This window comes from Tursiops truncatus, chromosome 17, assembly GCF_011762595.2.
Source record: "Tursiops truncatus isolate mTurTru1 chromosome 17, mTurTru1.mat.Y, whole genome shotgun sequence".
NCBI classification, from domain to species: Eukaryota; Metazoa; Chordata; class Mammalia; order Artiodactyla; family Delphinidae; genus Tursiops; species Tursiops truncatus.
The window spans coordinates 304,062-321,584 of NC_047050.1; the positions used below are offsets into that span (position 1 = coordinate 304,062).

General features: G+C 43.7%; 1 protein-coding gene across 13 annotated transcripts in view; it reads left to right on the top strand.

Moving 5' to 3' along the window:
- The window catches only part of SPIDR (scaffold protein involved in DNA repair), a 383,959-nt gene that overhangs the window by 248,723 nt on the left and 117,713 nt on the right, over positions 1 to 17,523 (top strand). For all 13 annotated transcript variants that reach the window (XM_033842931.2, XM_073794376.1, XM_033842935.2 and 10 more), the window contains exons 9-10: positions 497 to 692; positions 2,134 to 2,363. In XM_033842931.2, coding sequence (XP_033698822.1) covers positions 497 to 692; positions 2,134 to 2,363 — 426 coding nt within the window. The remainder of the gene's footprint in view (positions 1 to 496; positions 693 to 2,133; positions 2,364 to 17,523) is intronic.

Genomic DNA, 17,523 nt, shown 5'->3' on the forward strand with positions numbered 1-17,523 from the left:
CCTGTGTGAGGAATGAGCATTAGCTAGTCTGAGAGGAACCAGTAGCACATTGTCCTACTTCCACTTGAATGTGGGCCATTTCAGTGACTGTGGTCCGTTTGGTAGTGAAGGTGGAGCTCCTTTGGTGTCTGGTGTCATGTTTTCTGAAAGATGAGAGCTGTGAAGTGTCCGAAGGTCTTTCTTGTAACATTCACTTCAGTGTCGGGCAGCTGTGTGCCCCCCACCCCCCCGGCCAAGTACTTTCCCCGAGGGGCCCTGAGGCCACTGTCCAGCAGCCTGGGAGGCCCCGGGGGACCTCCAGCTCGAGCACTGCCGCCCCTTCCACCCCCACTCCTGACACAAGACTTGCTCAGAAGAGCAGAACCAGATGCACTGGCAGCTGCTCTAGGGCCTGTGTCCTTAGCCAGCAAGTCGTTGTCCTTTGTGATTTAGCAAGAAGGTGAGGGGAATCCAGCATTGCAGATAAACTTGTATTTGTATTTCTTTCCCTTTCCAGGCAAAAGCTTATTATCCCAAATGGAAGTTGCCCTGTTATTCTGAATACTTATTTTTGTCAGAAAGTTGTTGCCAAAGAAGATTCAAAAACAACACATGAAGTGCACAGTTGGGACACACCCCTTCCAAGAAGAAGCATCATTTTGGCCCAGATGTTTAGATTTAAGAGCCTGACAAATAACTCACCTGAAAACCAGGTAAACTATCACTGACTTAGAGGTTTTTTGCTTTGTAGTAATACTGCGTTTAAAGGCTTTGGAATTTATAGAGGTGATTACCTTTGGTCCTTTCCAAATATTCAGCAACTATATATGTAATCTTTAATTTATTAAAATATGAGTTTTCTTTTTTTTTCTCTTCTCATAATTGCCTAAGAATTTTATTTAAGCCTCTTTTATTTATTAAAAAAATCATGTTTTTCTTTTTCATAACATCTGTATCCCTTGGGATAAAAAGAGCTGCATAAACTTGAGGTTATACACTGGAGATTGCTTTTGGGAATTTTAGTGGCCCTGAGCCATGGTCATCCACCAAGATGAACTTGGGGAACCACTAAACTTCACTTGCGGCGGGCACAAAGGACACCCCCGGGACCACTCGGGCTCCAAGTGTCTGACTTCAGTGCGCCTGCCTCAGGGTCGCCTAGTTATCCCAGTCAGCGCAGAGCGGAATACTGAAGCTGACAGTGTGAAGGGACATCGGAAAGGAAAGGAAACGGACTTTGAACCTACTTGGTAGGTGTGGAGTTGAGCGGGAGCTCCCTTTGACTGTCAGAGCGTGTGTCTGGAGAGGATTATGTGAAAAGGAGGGCTGTCTAATCAATTTAATTGAACAGATGTAAAACACAGCTCAAAGTGCATTACTGCTTTAATGTACAGTTTTAGACAGCTATGTGATGTTCAATTCATGAGGTGTGTCTTCGTCTCACGTCAGTGCTAGCGGAGCGGCAGTAGGCTTAGTGGTTAAGCGTGTGGACTTTGGAACTAGGTGCCTAGTTCGGGTCCTGCCTCAGCCACTTGCTGTTGGGTGACCTTGGGTAAGACGCTGAACTCCTGTCTCAACATTCTCATCTGGCAAACAGTGGTAACTATGCAGCCTGCCTCCTTGGGTTGTGAGGTTAAATGTGTTTGTTACACAGCACCGTATGTAAAGAAAAGTGCTGCAATGTAGGAAGCATGGAGCACTCTAGAGGATGTTTATTTACTAGGATGTTTACTGGGATCATAAAGGTGTCGCGTGTTGCTCACGGGTGTGCAGAGTGCTAGCGCTTCATAATAACCCTAGTCATTCTTTTATTCTGTTTTGTAGTTTGTGCTATTGAGAGCGTTACCTCATAAAAGAAAATTTTTTAAATCACCATAAGGTGTTTTAATAGCAGTACTTTCTCCATGTTTTCAAATCCCCGAGGTGGTCTGTCCTCCTGCCGCTCCCCTGTTCCTCGACTCACCAGGCCTCCTCGGTCACGTTGGTGGCCCACGGATGGGAGCCCCGCGCCGTGGGCGTGCATCTGTCCTTGTCATTCCTTGAGTGTCCTGCAATCACACCCGATGCTTAGGGTTCCCCAAGCACGTTGGGATTTGGTATGTAGTGTGCCCTCGTGGGTCAGACTGGAATTGTTTCCTTTGCGTGTCTTGCCAGGTTATGTGTGGTGGTCACACCACCGTGGGCACAGACTGGACCCTCAGACACGAACAAGCAGAGCTGGGCTTCCCCGCCCGAGCTCCCCTGAGGGATTCTCTGCTGGATGCAGTCGAAAGCCAAGGAGTTGCCACCTGGTCGGGAGCCGGGGTCCGGGTGGTGGTGCAGAGAGTTTACTCTCTTCGCTGCAGGTGTCAGCAGGCAGATGGCACAGACCCTCCTGGAGTTCGGTGAGTGACGAAACACAGGTGCAGGCGCCCAGACTCACCTGGAGAAAGTGGAGGCTCTTCTCAGAGCAATTTCTTCACTGTATTCACCATGTACATGGGTTGTATTTGTTTGGTTGGTTTTTATTTACATCAGAATTTGGGACACATGGTATGACAGAGGATTTTGTCTGTTTGTAAAAAAAAGTCCTTACTGAAAAAGTTAGTCGCATTCACTTTTACCTTTAATAGTTCATGTTACTGAAAGTAATACAAGCACAAATGGTATTGTTATAAGAAAGCCAAGGCATGGTTACGTACTTAAAAAGACCACTGCAATAGCTATCGAGTTTTATGTCTTAAACACCTGAATAAGTAAGTGGCAGCTGGTAAATCTGTGGCTCCCAGATGGTGCTGTCACGTCTGCATCAGAGCTCTTGGCAGAACTTCTGCTGTGATGCAGACATTTTTTTACTGCCCTAACCAGTGAGGTGACCACTGACCACCACGTAGGAAATATGGCTAGTGGGACCGAGGAACTACATTTTAAATTTTATTTAAGTTTAGTTAACTTTATTTTAAAGTTTATGTGGATAGTGGCTGCCTTGGTACACAGGATGGCTAGGTAGCTACGAAAGCGAGGGCAAACCTGTGATTCAGAGTACTTTGCTCCAACAGATTGTGGGAATGGCATCTTTTCTACTGAGACTTAGGCTCCTCCTGGTTTTATTTGTTTTCAAATAGCTAGAGACACATCGCTGACTGGGAGTTTATTTATTTATGTCAGACTCTTCTGAGGTTATCTTTCTGTGTTAAATTGCCCTCGAAGCAGTAGGACAGATTTATAACAGAAGAGAAATGACAAGCTTAGACGCCAGTTCATCAAACAGTCATTTCGTCTCTCTACTATTAGGAGAACACTACTGAAGAAATAGTAATTCACAGTCATCCTATCCTTACAGTGCCTTCTGATATTTTTCAGAAAGAGCAAGCAGGAAGCACTGCCCTGTTAACCGTGAGTCCTCTTCTAGTGGACAGCAACTTATTTTAAAGTACCATGAATTTGAAAAAAGTCCCTTCAGGTGTAGAGTTAGAGAATGTTTCTTTTGGAATTATAGAAAAAATTTATTTTTATTTTGTTTGGAATATGCGTGTGTGTGAAACCATTCTATCCATCTTTAGGTCTCAACATGACCTGTAGCTGTCGACCAGTTTTGTGCTAGACTTAAACTTGTGTAGCTCTAAATAGGATCACCTGAGACAGTTACAGGCTAGACAGAGGGTTAGTCTTGCTTAGCTTTTTCCGCGGTCGGTAGCCGTGCTGGGCTCTAAGGCGGGAGTACCAAGTGAGCAGGGCGCGGGGCACCGCTGCAGGGGGGCGGGCACAGCCGGAGCTGAGGCGGCACAGCTGGCACTGAGCATCGCGCTCCTTGGAGGCCGTCCTCCAGCTCTGCGGCGGCACCTGTTTTACTTGTTGAGCAAAGAGAAGAAATTGGAAGGTAAGCTGCTGCCAGTGGTCGGCGTGTGAGTGCTTTGGGTTTGTGCCTTGTAATACACCTGGGACATATTGAATGAGACTGTGCTCGTGGTGGATTGAAGGCAGGGCAGGCATACCTCAAAAATAAGAAAACAGCATTGAGTTATTCAGATGGAATGCGCCTGCATCGTGGTGGGGGGCTTCTCGTTGCACACGTGAGGCTGTAAACAGAGGCTGGAGGACCTTAGCGCCATTTCACAGGTGAGGAAACGGGACCTCAGAGAGGTTCTTACTGCTGATAGTCATACAGGTGGATGATAGAAAAACATCACGAGGTATAGAATCCCCAAATGACAGTATTGTAGAGAATACGGGAGCTAAAAGAAAGGGAAGAATATTGAGTTAGAACCAAGCTGTGTTTAGAATACAGCTGACCCAGGGCTTAAGTCATCCTGGAAAGCCACTGCGGGAGCTGTGCATGAAAAGGAACCTTTGGACAGAGGCCATAGCGTTTGGCCTTGGGTTTGAGACAAGGCTTCTGAGATGTCTTTGGGGTACAAAAAGGTCTTATTGTATAACTGATCATTAGTTTTTTCTAGATTCATTTGCTATAATAATGATCAGGGTCTCCAGTTTACAAATCACATTAAGATAGAAGTAACATTACACTTAGCACCCTAGTGATTCTTTGCTGGTGTGTATAAGGCATCTCCTTGGGGAGTCCCTCAGCAGCACGTGTCCTGGTGTGGACCTTTACACCTGCATGTGCAACACGATACAAGAGGAGACACCATCAGAAGACTTAGGCGTATCGCCTAGGTCACCCTTTTCTACTTGAATTCTGCCTGTAACTTCCTGCCCGTCGGTAACTTGGGGCAGCTGTGCAGTGCACAGAGTCAGTCTTGTCCAGAGGCCCGAGCACAGCCAGCGCAGGAGGGAGGTTGAACAGTGAGGGCCGCTGACCTGCCGTCCCCTGCGTTACCTCACCTGCTTTACCTCAGAGACCTCTCTAGCCAGCAGTGAGCTGAAGACTACTCTGATCACTGTGTGTTTTCTACAGTCAGAAATGGCCGTGTCAGAATACATTAAGGCCTGTGCAAAGAGAGACGGCGCTGTCTTATGAGACTCTGCAGCCACGGTGATTCTCCCTTCCTGCCCAGAGCAGGCCAGGTGCCTCCCGAGGAAGCTGTGGTGACTTTTCGGTCTAACTTGGCACCTTGATCGTATCAAGCTAGTGCTCTAGCCGTGTCACTTTTATGAGATCAGTAAGAGCTTGTCTTCTGGCAGATAGCCCAATTTTTGTTAGCTTTGAAATCAAAAGAAATCTGAAGCCTGCCAGTCCTGAAGGGGGTCAGATAGATTCTGTCAAAAGGTTCATATTCTCTGAGCTGTGAAACAGTATCAGAAATACACTTCAGGTTTCAGAAATATAATAAGTAGGAGTCTCCGGTCCGTTGTTCTTCAGGATGACGTCCTTTAACTCAAGCTATTACAGAAAACATTTCTACTTGGTTTCTCAAGGTGTTATAGGTCAGCGTAACCAACACGAACTGAAGTTTTATAAACCCCTAAATCAAAGGTAACAAAAAACCAGTCCAGAGAACACTCCCTAAACAGTAAGCAAGGCAGTCTGTTCAGAGGCAAAACACACCTTTATCTAGATCCACTGCATATTGAATGAATATTATATAAACGCATGACTAATAAGACCATAGGCTTTTTAGCCCAAAGGGAGCACTGGTTTATACTGATGGAAACTGGGGCCAAGAAAAAGTACGTGGACTCCCTAGTGACCCCCTCCCTCCTGGCAGAGTGGAATCTAGACGGAACGGCCTTGCTCCAGGTCCATGGGGTTCGCCGTTAAACATTGCCTGTTTTCCTCCTTTCTGTGAAACCTTCACTTCCTTTGTCCTTGAGATATTTAACTTATTTTATCCCTCAGAGACGCACATTCTTTCTAGCCTGTCATTGCAGAAATACTTATTATGGGGGAGTTAGTCTTTTGTGAGGGCGTTGAATTCATAAAAATGGTCATGCATTTGGACAAACGCCTGGAGGGGACAGAACCTTCTTATTTAACTATTTTCTAGTTATCTTGCACTTCAGTTTTATGGAAATTCATTGAGCTGAACTCAGGAAAAATAGGCACATTTTCCTTCCTCTATACCTTGATGTTATTCTCTTTTCATCTTTTGACCCTTCCTTTAGTCTGTTGTCTTAATATTTCTTCTTCTTTTCACTAAGGAAAAAAAAAAAATCCACCGTTACCCTGGGCCAGATTCTGGGTCTGCATGGTTGACAAAAACAGGCATCATGCTGTGCTCATGGGGCATAGTCTGGTGAGGGTGTCCCACACAAAACAATTGAAAACAAATACATTTATGGTTTTAAGTTGTGGTCAGTGCTCTGGTGAGGAAAAAGTGGGATACTATGAGAGACAAGTGGAGAAGGGAAAGAGTTTACTTTGTGGATTCAAGCGCAGGTGTTCTAAGGCAGTACTATTTAAGTGACACTTGAAAGCTAAGTGGATGTTAGGTGAAAAGCAGATGAAATAGAGGGAGTGCCTTTGAGAGCTCCAAACAGGAGGGAGATGGTGGAGTGGCCAGCGTGCGTGGGCCATGGGCAGGAGCCAGCCCCAAACGAGGTGTACCCATCTGACAGACACTTCAGCTGTGGGATGGAAAGTGGTTTGGGGAAGAGGGGTTGTGGAGCAGGGCCCCAGTGGAAGCAGAGAGGCCGGGAAGAGGCGACTGCTGCATCCAGCACAGCCCAGGCTCCAAGTGTCACGCGGCACCACGGCAAAATGGAGGAACGTTTCTGATGCGTGTGGTGACTTGAGTGGAGGTAGGGGATTGAGTGGGGGCAGGGGGGATCGAGTGGGGGCAGGGGGGATCGAGTGGGGGTAGGGGGGATTGAGTGGGGGCAGGGGGGATCGAGTGGGGGCAGGGGGATCGAGTGGGGGCAGGGGGGATCGAGTGGGGGTAGGGGGGATCGAGTGGGGGTAGGGGGGATTGAGTGGGGGTAGGGGGGAAGGAAATATTAAGACCGATCCTCAGTTTGAGTGCTTGGTTGAGTGATGGGCCATTTACTGAGGTGAGAAAACTGGTTTGGAGGGAAGCTTGAGAATTCAGTTTGGGGCCTGTTTAGTTTGAGATTCCTATGAGACATGCAAGAAAGGATGTCAGATGAAAAGTCTGGATCTACAGATCTCACATTCAGAGAAGATTTTAGGTTGGAAATAAATATTGGGGGGTTTTCAGCCTACAGCTGGTCGGTCTGTATATTTGTATGTGCATTCGTTTTGTTGGCTAATTTGAAGAGGTTACGGTTGTCCATGGTGCTAAGTTCCAAAGGCCCTGGAGGGCCTGTAGTGAGAGGCAGATGCCCCAGCCCTCCTCCCTTTACCCCCTTCACAGCTGTTCTGTCCCAGCTGGAAACTGTCTAAAGCCAGGGCAGTGGATGAGAGCACATTAGGGAAATAGTAGACACAAAAGAAGGAAGAGGTGTAGCGTCAAGATCTAAGGTCCTGTAGCATTAGAGAATGGGTAGAAGAGGGACCACAGAGGAGCCTGGAGAGGAAGGGCTAGTCATGGCAGGCACTCAGCATGGTGGAGTGCCATGTGTGGTAGAGGGCAGCTGACGGGGTGCCTCAGAGAAGCCTAATAAGGTGACGGATGAAGCCGTGTGAAGTTCCTGGATGACTTTATGCACAGGAGTTGCTGGGGGTGGAGGTGGATGCTAGCTCCCTGGGCACGCAGGAGTGGGTGGGAAGTGGGGAGCGTGGACAGGTTTTGACAGCAAAGTTTTGTTGACGCAGAAGGGAGTGAGAATGCCCAGCATTCAACAGCACAGCAGAACCACAGTGCAGGCATTCTGTCTCTTGCTTCCAATGTTGGGACCAGTTTTCTTTCTTCTTTTTTTTTTTTAATTGAAGTATAGTTGATTTACAATGGTGTTAGTTTCAGGTATACAGCACAGTGATTCAGTTTTGTGTATATATATTCTTTTCCATATTCTTTTCCATTATGGTTTATTACAAGATACTGAATATAGTTCCCTGTGCTCTACAGTAGGTCCTTGTTGTTTATCTATTTTCTCTAGTGGTATGTATCTGTTAATTCCAAATTCCTAATGTTTCCCTCCCCCGCTTTCCCCTTTGGTAACCATAAATTTGTTTTGTATGTCTGTCTGTTTCTGTTTTGTAAATAAGTTCATTTGTATCATTTTTTTTAGATTTCAGTAGAACCAGTGTTCATAGTGGCACTATTTACAATAGTCAAGACTTGGAAGCAACCTAAATGTCTGTCAACAGATGAATGGATAAAGAAGGTGTGGTATATGTATACACAATGGAATACTACTCAGCCATAAAATAGAGTGAAATATTGCTATTTGCAGCAACATGGATGGACCTGGAGAATATCATACTAAGTGAAGTAAGTCAGACAGAGAAAGGCAAATACCATTTGTCTTTTGAAAATGCGTTGAGGTAGAGGCAGGTCGTCAGTGGAAGGAGCAGAAGGTCTAGATTCAGACTAGTCTTGGTTCAAATGCTGACTCCCCCACTTAGCAGGGAGACTTGGAGCAAATTGTGTTTCCTTATTTCTGAAATTGGAATTATAATACTGTCCATAATACAGGTTCATGATGAGGATTAAATGAGATCACATATGTAAAGCATTTACCACGATGCTTCCCATATACTAATAGCGCTCAGAGGGTGGCTCACTAGCTCTTGAAAAGCAAGCGTGAATACTTTAAAATTGTAAAATACTGATAAACAACATTGTACAGTAATAGAAACCTAACATAAGCAAAGAAAAGACATCTAGTTACGAATCAGCATTTGTGTTACTTTTGTGTCTGTTGTCTAGCTGCAGGGGAAGCTTGATTAAAGTGGTTTTACTTCCATGCTTTTGGCCACCCTCACCCTACTCATCAGCAAGGAGTTGAAGCTCATTTACTTTAGAAAACAAACATGTATGTGTATTCATATGTGAACTGTGACCCCTGCCTCTCAGTGATGGAAGTATAGAAGTTCCTCTGTAATAAACACATTCCAGCAATTGCCCGAGTGCCGCGTCCCCTGTTGGATGGTGCTGTTAACTACAGCTGGTCTAGTTTTGTCTTTTATCTGGAGCAACTAAAGACATCCCAGACTGCTGATGGTGGAAATGCAGAATGAGGAACTAGCAGGTAGTGGGTGGGATGATTCGAGCCCTTTGTTTGTGTTTGGACAGTAGAGAACGATTCTTGTCTCCAGCTTGCCAGGGCTCCGTTGAAAAGAAAGTCATCAGCTGTGTGCTCACCAGCTAGGTCTCCAGCTCTTATGAATTTTCACTTTCTTCCTGTTACCTGGTTGGATGATATGCTGGATTCATGTCTCTTGTGTGTGTGTATCAAGATGGAATGGCGTGGTGTTCTTCCTCCAGAACAGCAGTTATACATGTCAGCGGTGGAAGAGCCCAAAGGGAGGACGACAGTTCCTGCTCATCAGAGGCACACAGGCCACCCCACCTGCCCTCCTTTTGTGCCTGCCACACCCACCAGACTGTGCAGTGATTGCATTGATTGACCCGCTCAGCATCACATTTCTAAGGTTGTGATTTTACTTGTACTTTATTTCTTCATATTGTAGAAAAATTGGAATCACTCCTCTTCAATGATTTGAGTATTTTTATCGTGATGCAAAGGTATTTTAAGAGGAGAGCATCATTTTTTTAACGTGTCCTCATAAATGATGTCATAGCCCATTCCTCAGGTTTTTCTTAAGGTTTTTCTTGTTAGTCATTAACTCTGTGTTCATGAGTCTTAAATAAACCCTTTAATCTCAGCTTCCCAGCTCTTAACTTTTGCTTATTTCCTCTCTAAAATACCTCTTTTGTGATATCCCAAGGTCATTCAGCCCCATTTTCTTCTCAGTCCTCTCTTATTGCTGGTAATTCTGCTAATTGACATCCAGATCTTTTACATTCTTTGCCGTTCCTCCTGTCCACACTCTGAATTACTGTGAGGGGTAAAAATAGCATCAAGTCCATGGAATTACAGTTCTAGTCCTAGCTGTTCTTTAATGCGTACACAAACAGCTGTCAAAATTGGAAGTTGAAAAGAAGCTGAAAGAATCTGTCTTACTTCTACCTCTTTTTTAAAGAGCTTTATCAATACATAATTCACATGCTGTAAAAATTCACCCTTTTAAAGTGTACAGGTCAACAGTTTTTATTATATTTACAGAGTTGTTCAATCATGACCATATTCTAATGTTAGAACATTTTTGTGACCTCAAAAAGAAACTCCATACCAATTGGCTGCTGACTCCCCTTCTCCATGGCAACCACTACTCTGCTTTCTGTCTCTGGATTTATCTGTTTTGGAATAGTGCTGCTATGAACATTTGTGTCCAAGTTTTTTCTGTGGATGTAATTTTTCAGTTTTCTTGAGTATATATCTAGGAGTGGAATTGCTGGGTCATATGGTAACTCCTTTCTTTTTTAATTCTTTGAGGAATTAAAGTGTTTTCCAAAGAAACTGCACCATTTTACATTCCCACCAGCAATGTATGAGGGCTCCAATTTCTCCACGTCCTCTCGACACTTGTGATTGTCTTTTTTATTCTAGCCGTCCTAGTGGATATGAAGTAGTATCTCATTGTGGCTGTGATTTACATTTCCCTAAGGATTAATGATGTTGAGCATCTTCTCATATGCTTCTTGGCCATTTGCATACTTCTTTGGAGAAATGCCTGTTTAAGTCCTTTGCCCATTTTCTTAACTGGGTTATTTGTCCTTTTTTGTTGAATTATAAGCGTTCTTTAGTCTCATATATATGAGGTATGAGTCTCATATATGATTTGCACATATAAGTCTCATGTCATATATATGATTTGCAAATATTAATTCTGTAGTGGGTTTTTTTTCACTTTTTTTTATAGTGTTCTTTGAAGCACAAAGGTTTATAATTTTGGCGATGTCCAATTTATCTTTTTGTTCATTTGGTTGCTTGTGTCATATCTAAGCAACTGGTGTCATATCTAAGAAACTGTTTGGTGTCATATCTAAGAAATTGCCTAATCCAAGGTTATGAAGGTTTACTCCTGTATTTTCTTCAGAGTTTTATAGTTTTTACGCTTACATTTAGGTCTGTAGTCCATTTGAGAAATTTTTGTGTATGATGTAAGGCGGGGGTCCAGCCTCATTTTATTATTATTATTTTTTTTTTTATGCAGTACGCGGGCTTCTCACTGTTGTGGCCTGTCCCGTTGCGGAGCACAGGCTCTGGACGCGCAGTCTCAGCGGCCATGGCTCGCAGGCCCAGCCGCTCCACGGCATGTGGGATCTTCCCGGACCGGGGCACGAACCCGTGTCCCCTGCATCGGCAGGCAGACTCTCAACCACTGTGCCGCCAGGGAGGCCCTCCAGCCTCATTTTTACATGTGTGTATCCAGTTGTCCTAGCACTGTTTGCTAAAATGACTACTCTTTCTCCATGGAATTTTCTTGGCACCCTTGTCAAAAATCAATTGACCATACATAGAAGTGTTTTGACTCTCAGTTCTCCTCTATTGCTCTATCTGCATGTCTTTATGCCAGCACCACAATGATCTTAATTATCAATGCTATACCTTTATAGTATGTTTGGAAATCAGGGAGTGTGAGTCCTCTAACTTTATTTTTTCCAAGATTATGTTTGGAATTGTGAGCCTTTTATATTAACACATGACTTTTAGAATCAGCTTGTTAATTTTTATTTATTTTGCAGTAAACAAACTGGGTTTTTGATAGAGATTGTGTTGAATGTGTATGTCAATTTGAAGAGAATTGCTGTCTTATCAATACTTAGTCTTTGGATCCATAAACAAGGGATGTCTTCTCATTTAATTAGATCTTTAATTTCTTTCATCAGTGCTTTGTAGCTTTCAGCCTGCAAATCTTGCATTTCTTTTGTTAAATTTATACCTATTCTCTTTTTTTATGCTATTGTAAATGCAGTTGCTTCCTTAATTTCACTTCTGATTGTTTATTGCTAATGTGTAGATACGCAAGTGATTTTTATATATTGGCCTGTGTTCTAAAGTCTTGTTGAATTTGCTGTATTCGCTCTCATAGTCTTTTAGTGGATTCCTTAGGATTTTTCACACATAAAATCATGCAGTCTTCAGATAAAGATAGTTTTACTTCAAGATAGTTTTACTTCTTCATTTCCAATCTGGTTGTATCTTATTTCTTTTTCTTTCTTAATTGTCCTGGAAGCGCTTTTAATTGTCTTGAGGCAGAAAAATAGAAATGGCTATTTGAAGCTGTGGTGTTTTCACAGTAGCTCATCTTCCTACCCATTTTCCTCAGTCTCTTGAGGTCCTGTGGGGACTTCACTACCATCTTACACTACTTGCCTTGTGAAGTCTCTCTTGATCTCCCCCGTAGAAATAGCCTCTTCTTCAATGTGGTAGGATGAAAAAAAACCAAATTTTGGAAGCAGACAAACTTGGGTTTGAATCTGAACTCTGCCACCTGCTAGCTCTATGTTCTTGGTTAGAGATCGGTAGGCAGGTAGCTAGGTAGGCAGATAGATAGGTAGGTAGATAGGTAATCTTAACTCTCTTCATTTTCGTAACAGCCCCATGCAGTTAGCACCGTCACTGTCAGCCTTGCATGGTTGTTTTGAAGATTCAGTGAGATAACATTTATAAAATGCTTGATGCCAAGTAGACACTCTTAACACTATTTGCTTTATGATTATTACGGTCATTTGTATTGTGGTTAGGTATAGAGGTGTCAGTCTTTAAGGTTGTCAGCTCCTTGCAGGTAGGGGTTACGTGTAGGAGTATTTATTATTGCATCTTGTGCAAATATTGTGCCTATTATATATCCCTAAATATAGTTCAGTTTGATGTATTTCTTTTTGGTATTTATGGTAGTTTGTCTTTGTGTATCATTTCTCCCCTTCTAGATGAAACAAAATGGATCCATTTTCCTACGCTTTATCTCTTTTTTAAGCTTTTATCATTTTATTGGTCTGGTATCAGGTTACAGCTAGCTGATTGAAATTTGAAAGGTTTCAGAGTAAAATCAGAGCTGTGGATGATCTGAAAGCAGTATGTTCATGTTCTTTAAACACTGTGTAATACCAACCCCTATCATTGATCCAATTCATATTTGCTTATGAGATTATTTAATGCATATTTAATGAGCTTATTGATAGTATGAAATGGCAATGAAAGTTCCCTTGTTCTTTTTTTATGTATTAAACCAGTGATACACTTGAAAAAATCAAAAGGAATGGCAACAGCCTAGTGATGTGAGTACAGAAAATTATGAAAATAAAATTTTCATAACAGTATGAAGATAGCAAGAGTAATTTTCCAGATTCACAGCCAGATGACTATGCTGTGTGTATCCATAGTTCTGAGTTTGCATCTTAATCTGGCCTTGGTGATTTTCCAGCACCTGTTATCCATCAAGATCAAGAATGGTTTCAAGGTGGCCCTATATAAAAGGCATGGAATTTTCTGCCTGTTTCTGACCTCCTTTCCCTGGAAACTTTTGTTCCTAAAAGCGTCTGGAGACCTCTAATGGTCTGCACCGCCACCCTCCCGTGCCTGGAGCTGTGACCTGGAGCAGTACTGTGGTCACACTAGAACTTTCCTATGAGTCAGGTTGCGGCTCTAATGTGTGCTCTGAGACGACAGCACAGAGCAGAGCCACGGGAGACAGTGACAGCCTGCAGCTTGGGGTGGGGGGGGGGCGGCGGTGGTAGGCAGCCAAATGCAAGCACTGAGCACCACGTGCCTCGGCAGCCAAAGATGCGCAGACGGGTGAGGTCAAGAGTGAGAGCCAGCTGGGCTGCCGCAGTTCGCTGCCCCTTTCTCCCTGTTCGCGTCTGTCACGTGGACCTGTCTGCCCTGCCTCCCGGCTGCTGCTGGACCCAGAGCTGCTTGGGGCAGCCAGCTGGCAGTCTTGGCAGGCTTACCCTCGTTGTGCTCATTGCTTGGCCCTGAAGTTCTAATTAGCTTGAGCCTCATCAGCCCCATGTGCCACAGAAAATTGCAGCAAACATATCCTCCAAAACCATTCTTTGGAGGAGAGACTGTGATACATGAACAGGGACCCTTGTTTCTTCCAGACCATTGGCCTGGCAGCGATATCAGTGTTCTGAACCTTCACCCAGAAAGAGAGGGGCAGATGCAAGGGCATCTAGACAGGCGCTTGTCGTATAGTGAGGATGATGGCCAGGTGTTGTGCATTCTCTAGTACTTGTCAGTGCTTTCAGAAGCAGCCCATACATACCGTTTTTGAATGTCGCTTCTCTCGTTTAACCATCTGAGGTCAAGGACTGTGACTCATCTGGTTTTGGTACAGGACCACGAAGGTAGTGGACACACAGCAGTACGTGTGGATGGGGAAATGGAGTGGCGGGTGGGGACCTGAGGACATAGTATGTGGTTGTGTCCCCTTCCTTACTCAGGACTCACCAGGCTGTGGGGAGGTACCACATGTGCTGTCATTCCTCTAAGGAGACCGACAGGGAGGCTGGTGAGGTCAGAATCGCCAGGAACTCTGTGCTTTAAGAAAGATGGAAGGTGAGACGCTTGGACTCCGGGCCCCTGCAGGGTGGTCAGCGAGTGTAAAGGAGCAGGCGGAGGGCAAAGCAGAAGGGCCCTCAGGGAGGAGGCAAGGCGGGAATAAGAGCTGCGCTGGGGCGAGAATGTCCATAAAGAGAGAAAGAGTCCAGTTGAGAACGACTGAAAGGTTTCAAAGCATTTGTTACAATTCCTGCAGCGCTAAGGGAAATCAAGAAGAAATCAAGCGGCCACAGGTAGAAGATGAAAGGATGAAAACAGTATTTAACTAAATGAAACTTAATTAGCTGAGGAGGAAGGGACCCATGATATGAATTAAAGAAAGAAGAAGGTCTGCATTGTGCAGGGAAAGCTGGCGGGGTAAGGTGTCCCTGGTCTGGAGTAGCTCTGATTGTCTCACAGATGCTCTGTGGGGTCCTCGGCTGTGTCCTGGCCTGTCCCTCCTCTCTCTGCTGTGGAATCTGAATGCAGGTGTCAGAAGTTCCTGCAGGAGGGGACGAGCAGAGAGGACCAGGCTGGTTAAATGTTGGGGAGTGGAAAGAGAAGAGCGAAATAAGCGCCAGATTTCCCGATGTCTCACCACTTACACAGCCTTTTGGAACACTAAGAGGCGGCTTAGGCAGCTTTGCCCACGAATAAGTGACAGTGGAACACTGGCTGTGCAGGAGAACCACAGGCGTTCTTGGAAGGCCTGTCTTTCTGTGAGCTGTAGAGAAGTGGAAAACTGCAGTGACGGCAGAGACACCAGAAAAAGTTCCCTTTAAATCTTTTGCAAGCAAGTAATTCCAATTTTTATTCTGCTCATTAAGGCATCATCTTCTCTTCAGAAAAGATGAGAACGAGAGATTTCGTACGATGATGTACTTTGCACACCAGGGTTACTACATTTTGGGTAGCAAGTGCATTCATCGTGGTAGACTATCTGCCAATGTTCGTTTATGTTTAAATTTTGAATTTCTTCCAGGTGCTTCCTAAAGAAGAGTATCTGGTCTGTTTTGGAGGGTGGGTGGAAAGTAGGAGAGAGACTGACCCAAGGATTGAGGTGCAGCAATGATGCCCCATCCCAGGGGGCTGTCTGCCTTTTTTCCTGGCCATGTGACATCTGCAACTCTCCTGTCCCTTCTGGTTGGAGAGAGCATGCTCAGTTAACATTTAGTAAAAACAACACAAAGAGTGCATATTTGCATAGGGACATGCGTAAATGCCCCCGTAATAAACAGACTACCTGGAAGTTTACATGAGGAGAGGCTGTTTCCATCACTGCCTGGGGAGGAATTTGACATTGTGGGACCGGTACCCTGAATGCCTGTTAGAACAGGTGGACATCACCTTTTCTTTGAAAAGTTTTTTTGATTAAGGCGAAATTCACATAACATAAAATTAACCATTTTAAAGTGTACAACTCAGTGATATTTAGTACATTCACAGTGTTGTGCAGCCACTGTTTCTATTTAGTTCCAACACATTTTTTTTTAACGCAGATGGAAACCCTGCACCCATTAGCGGTCCCTCCCCGTAAACCTCCCCAACCCGGCCAGCCCCTGGCAACTGCAGGTCTGCTTTCTGTCTCTCCATCTCTACCTGTTCTGGACATTTCATGTAAATGGAGTCGTACAGTGTGTGGATTTTTGTGTCTGGTGTCTTTCACTCAGCATCATGTTTTCAAAGTTTGTCCATGATGGAGCCTTTGTCAGGGCTTCTTTCCTTTTTATGGCTGAATAATATTCCATTGTATAGATATATCAAATTTCATTTATCCATTCATCAGCTGATGGGCATTTGGGTTGTTTCCACTTTGGGCTATTATGAATGATGCTGCTGTGAACATCTTTCTAGAAGTCTTTCTGTGAACACGTTTTCATTTTTCTTGGGTATATCCCTAGGAGTTGAATTGCTGGGTTATATGGTAATTCTATGTTTAACTTTTTGAGGAACCACCAGAATATTCTCTGCAGCAGATGCACCATTTCATATTCCCTCCAGCTACGTATCAGGGCTGCAATTTCTCCACATCCTCCCTGACACTTGTTATTTTCTTTCTTTTAATAACAACTGTTTTAACTAGTGTGAAGAGATATTTTTACTTCTTCCTTTGCAATGTATTTGTCATTTGTTTCTCGTTCTTACCTAATTGCTCTGGGTAGAATTTCCAGTACAGCCTTAAACGCAGACAGCAGGAGAAGGTATCTTCATCGTGTTCCTGATCTTAGGGGAACTTCATCTTGCGCCACCAAGTCTGATGTTGTTTGTGGATTTTTCACGTATGTCCCGTGTCAGGTTGAGGAAGTTCCCTTCTGTTCCTAGTTTGTTGAGTGCTTTTATCATAAAAGAGTGTCGGATTTTGTCAAATGCTTTTTCTGCACAGCCTAATCCAACTTTTTTGGGATTACACATCATACGGTTAGGGATCAGAGAAGTTTACTAACATGGTGATTCTTAGTAGAGAAGGTGTTGTAACCAAATTATTAAAATAATTGCTTTGAGTCACCAGGTTATGGGACTACTTCTATTCCACTTGATCCTTCTTGGCAATAATCTTCTCTGTAATAGGAGTTTACAAACATGCACTTATCGTTGCTTTTTTAAAAATTGATTTTAATATACTTTTTATTTTAGAATAGTTTTAGATTTACAAAGATAATACAGAGAGTTCCACATACCCCATACCCAGTTTCCCCTATTTTTTTATTCAAGTATAGTTGATTGATAATATTGTATAAGTTTCAGGTGTGATTTCCCCTATCTTTAACATCATATATTATTATGATACAGTATCACATTTATTGAATCAATATTGATACTATTATTATCAACTGAAACTTATACTTTATTCACATTTCTTCAGATTTTCCCTAATGTCCTTTTTCTGTTCTAGGGTCCCATCCGCAGACCATACTACATTTAGTCGTCATGTCTTCTTAGGCTACTTTGGACTGTCAGTTTCATAGATCTGCTTTCTTTTGGTGACCTTGCCAGTTGTGAGGATTACTGGCTAGGTATTTTGTAGAATATCCCGTAATTTGTGTTTTTCTGATATTTAGGGTGGTATGAGTTTGGGAGAGGAAGATCACAGGTGAAGAGCCATTTTCGCCACATCATGCCAAGGGCACGTCCCGTCAGCACGACTTATCT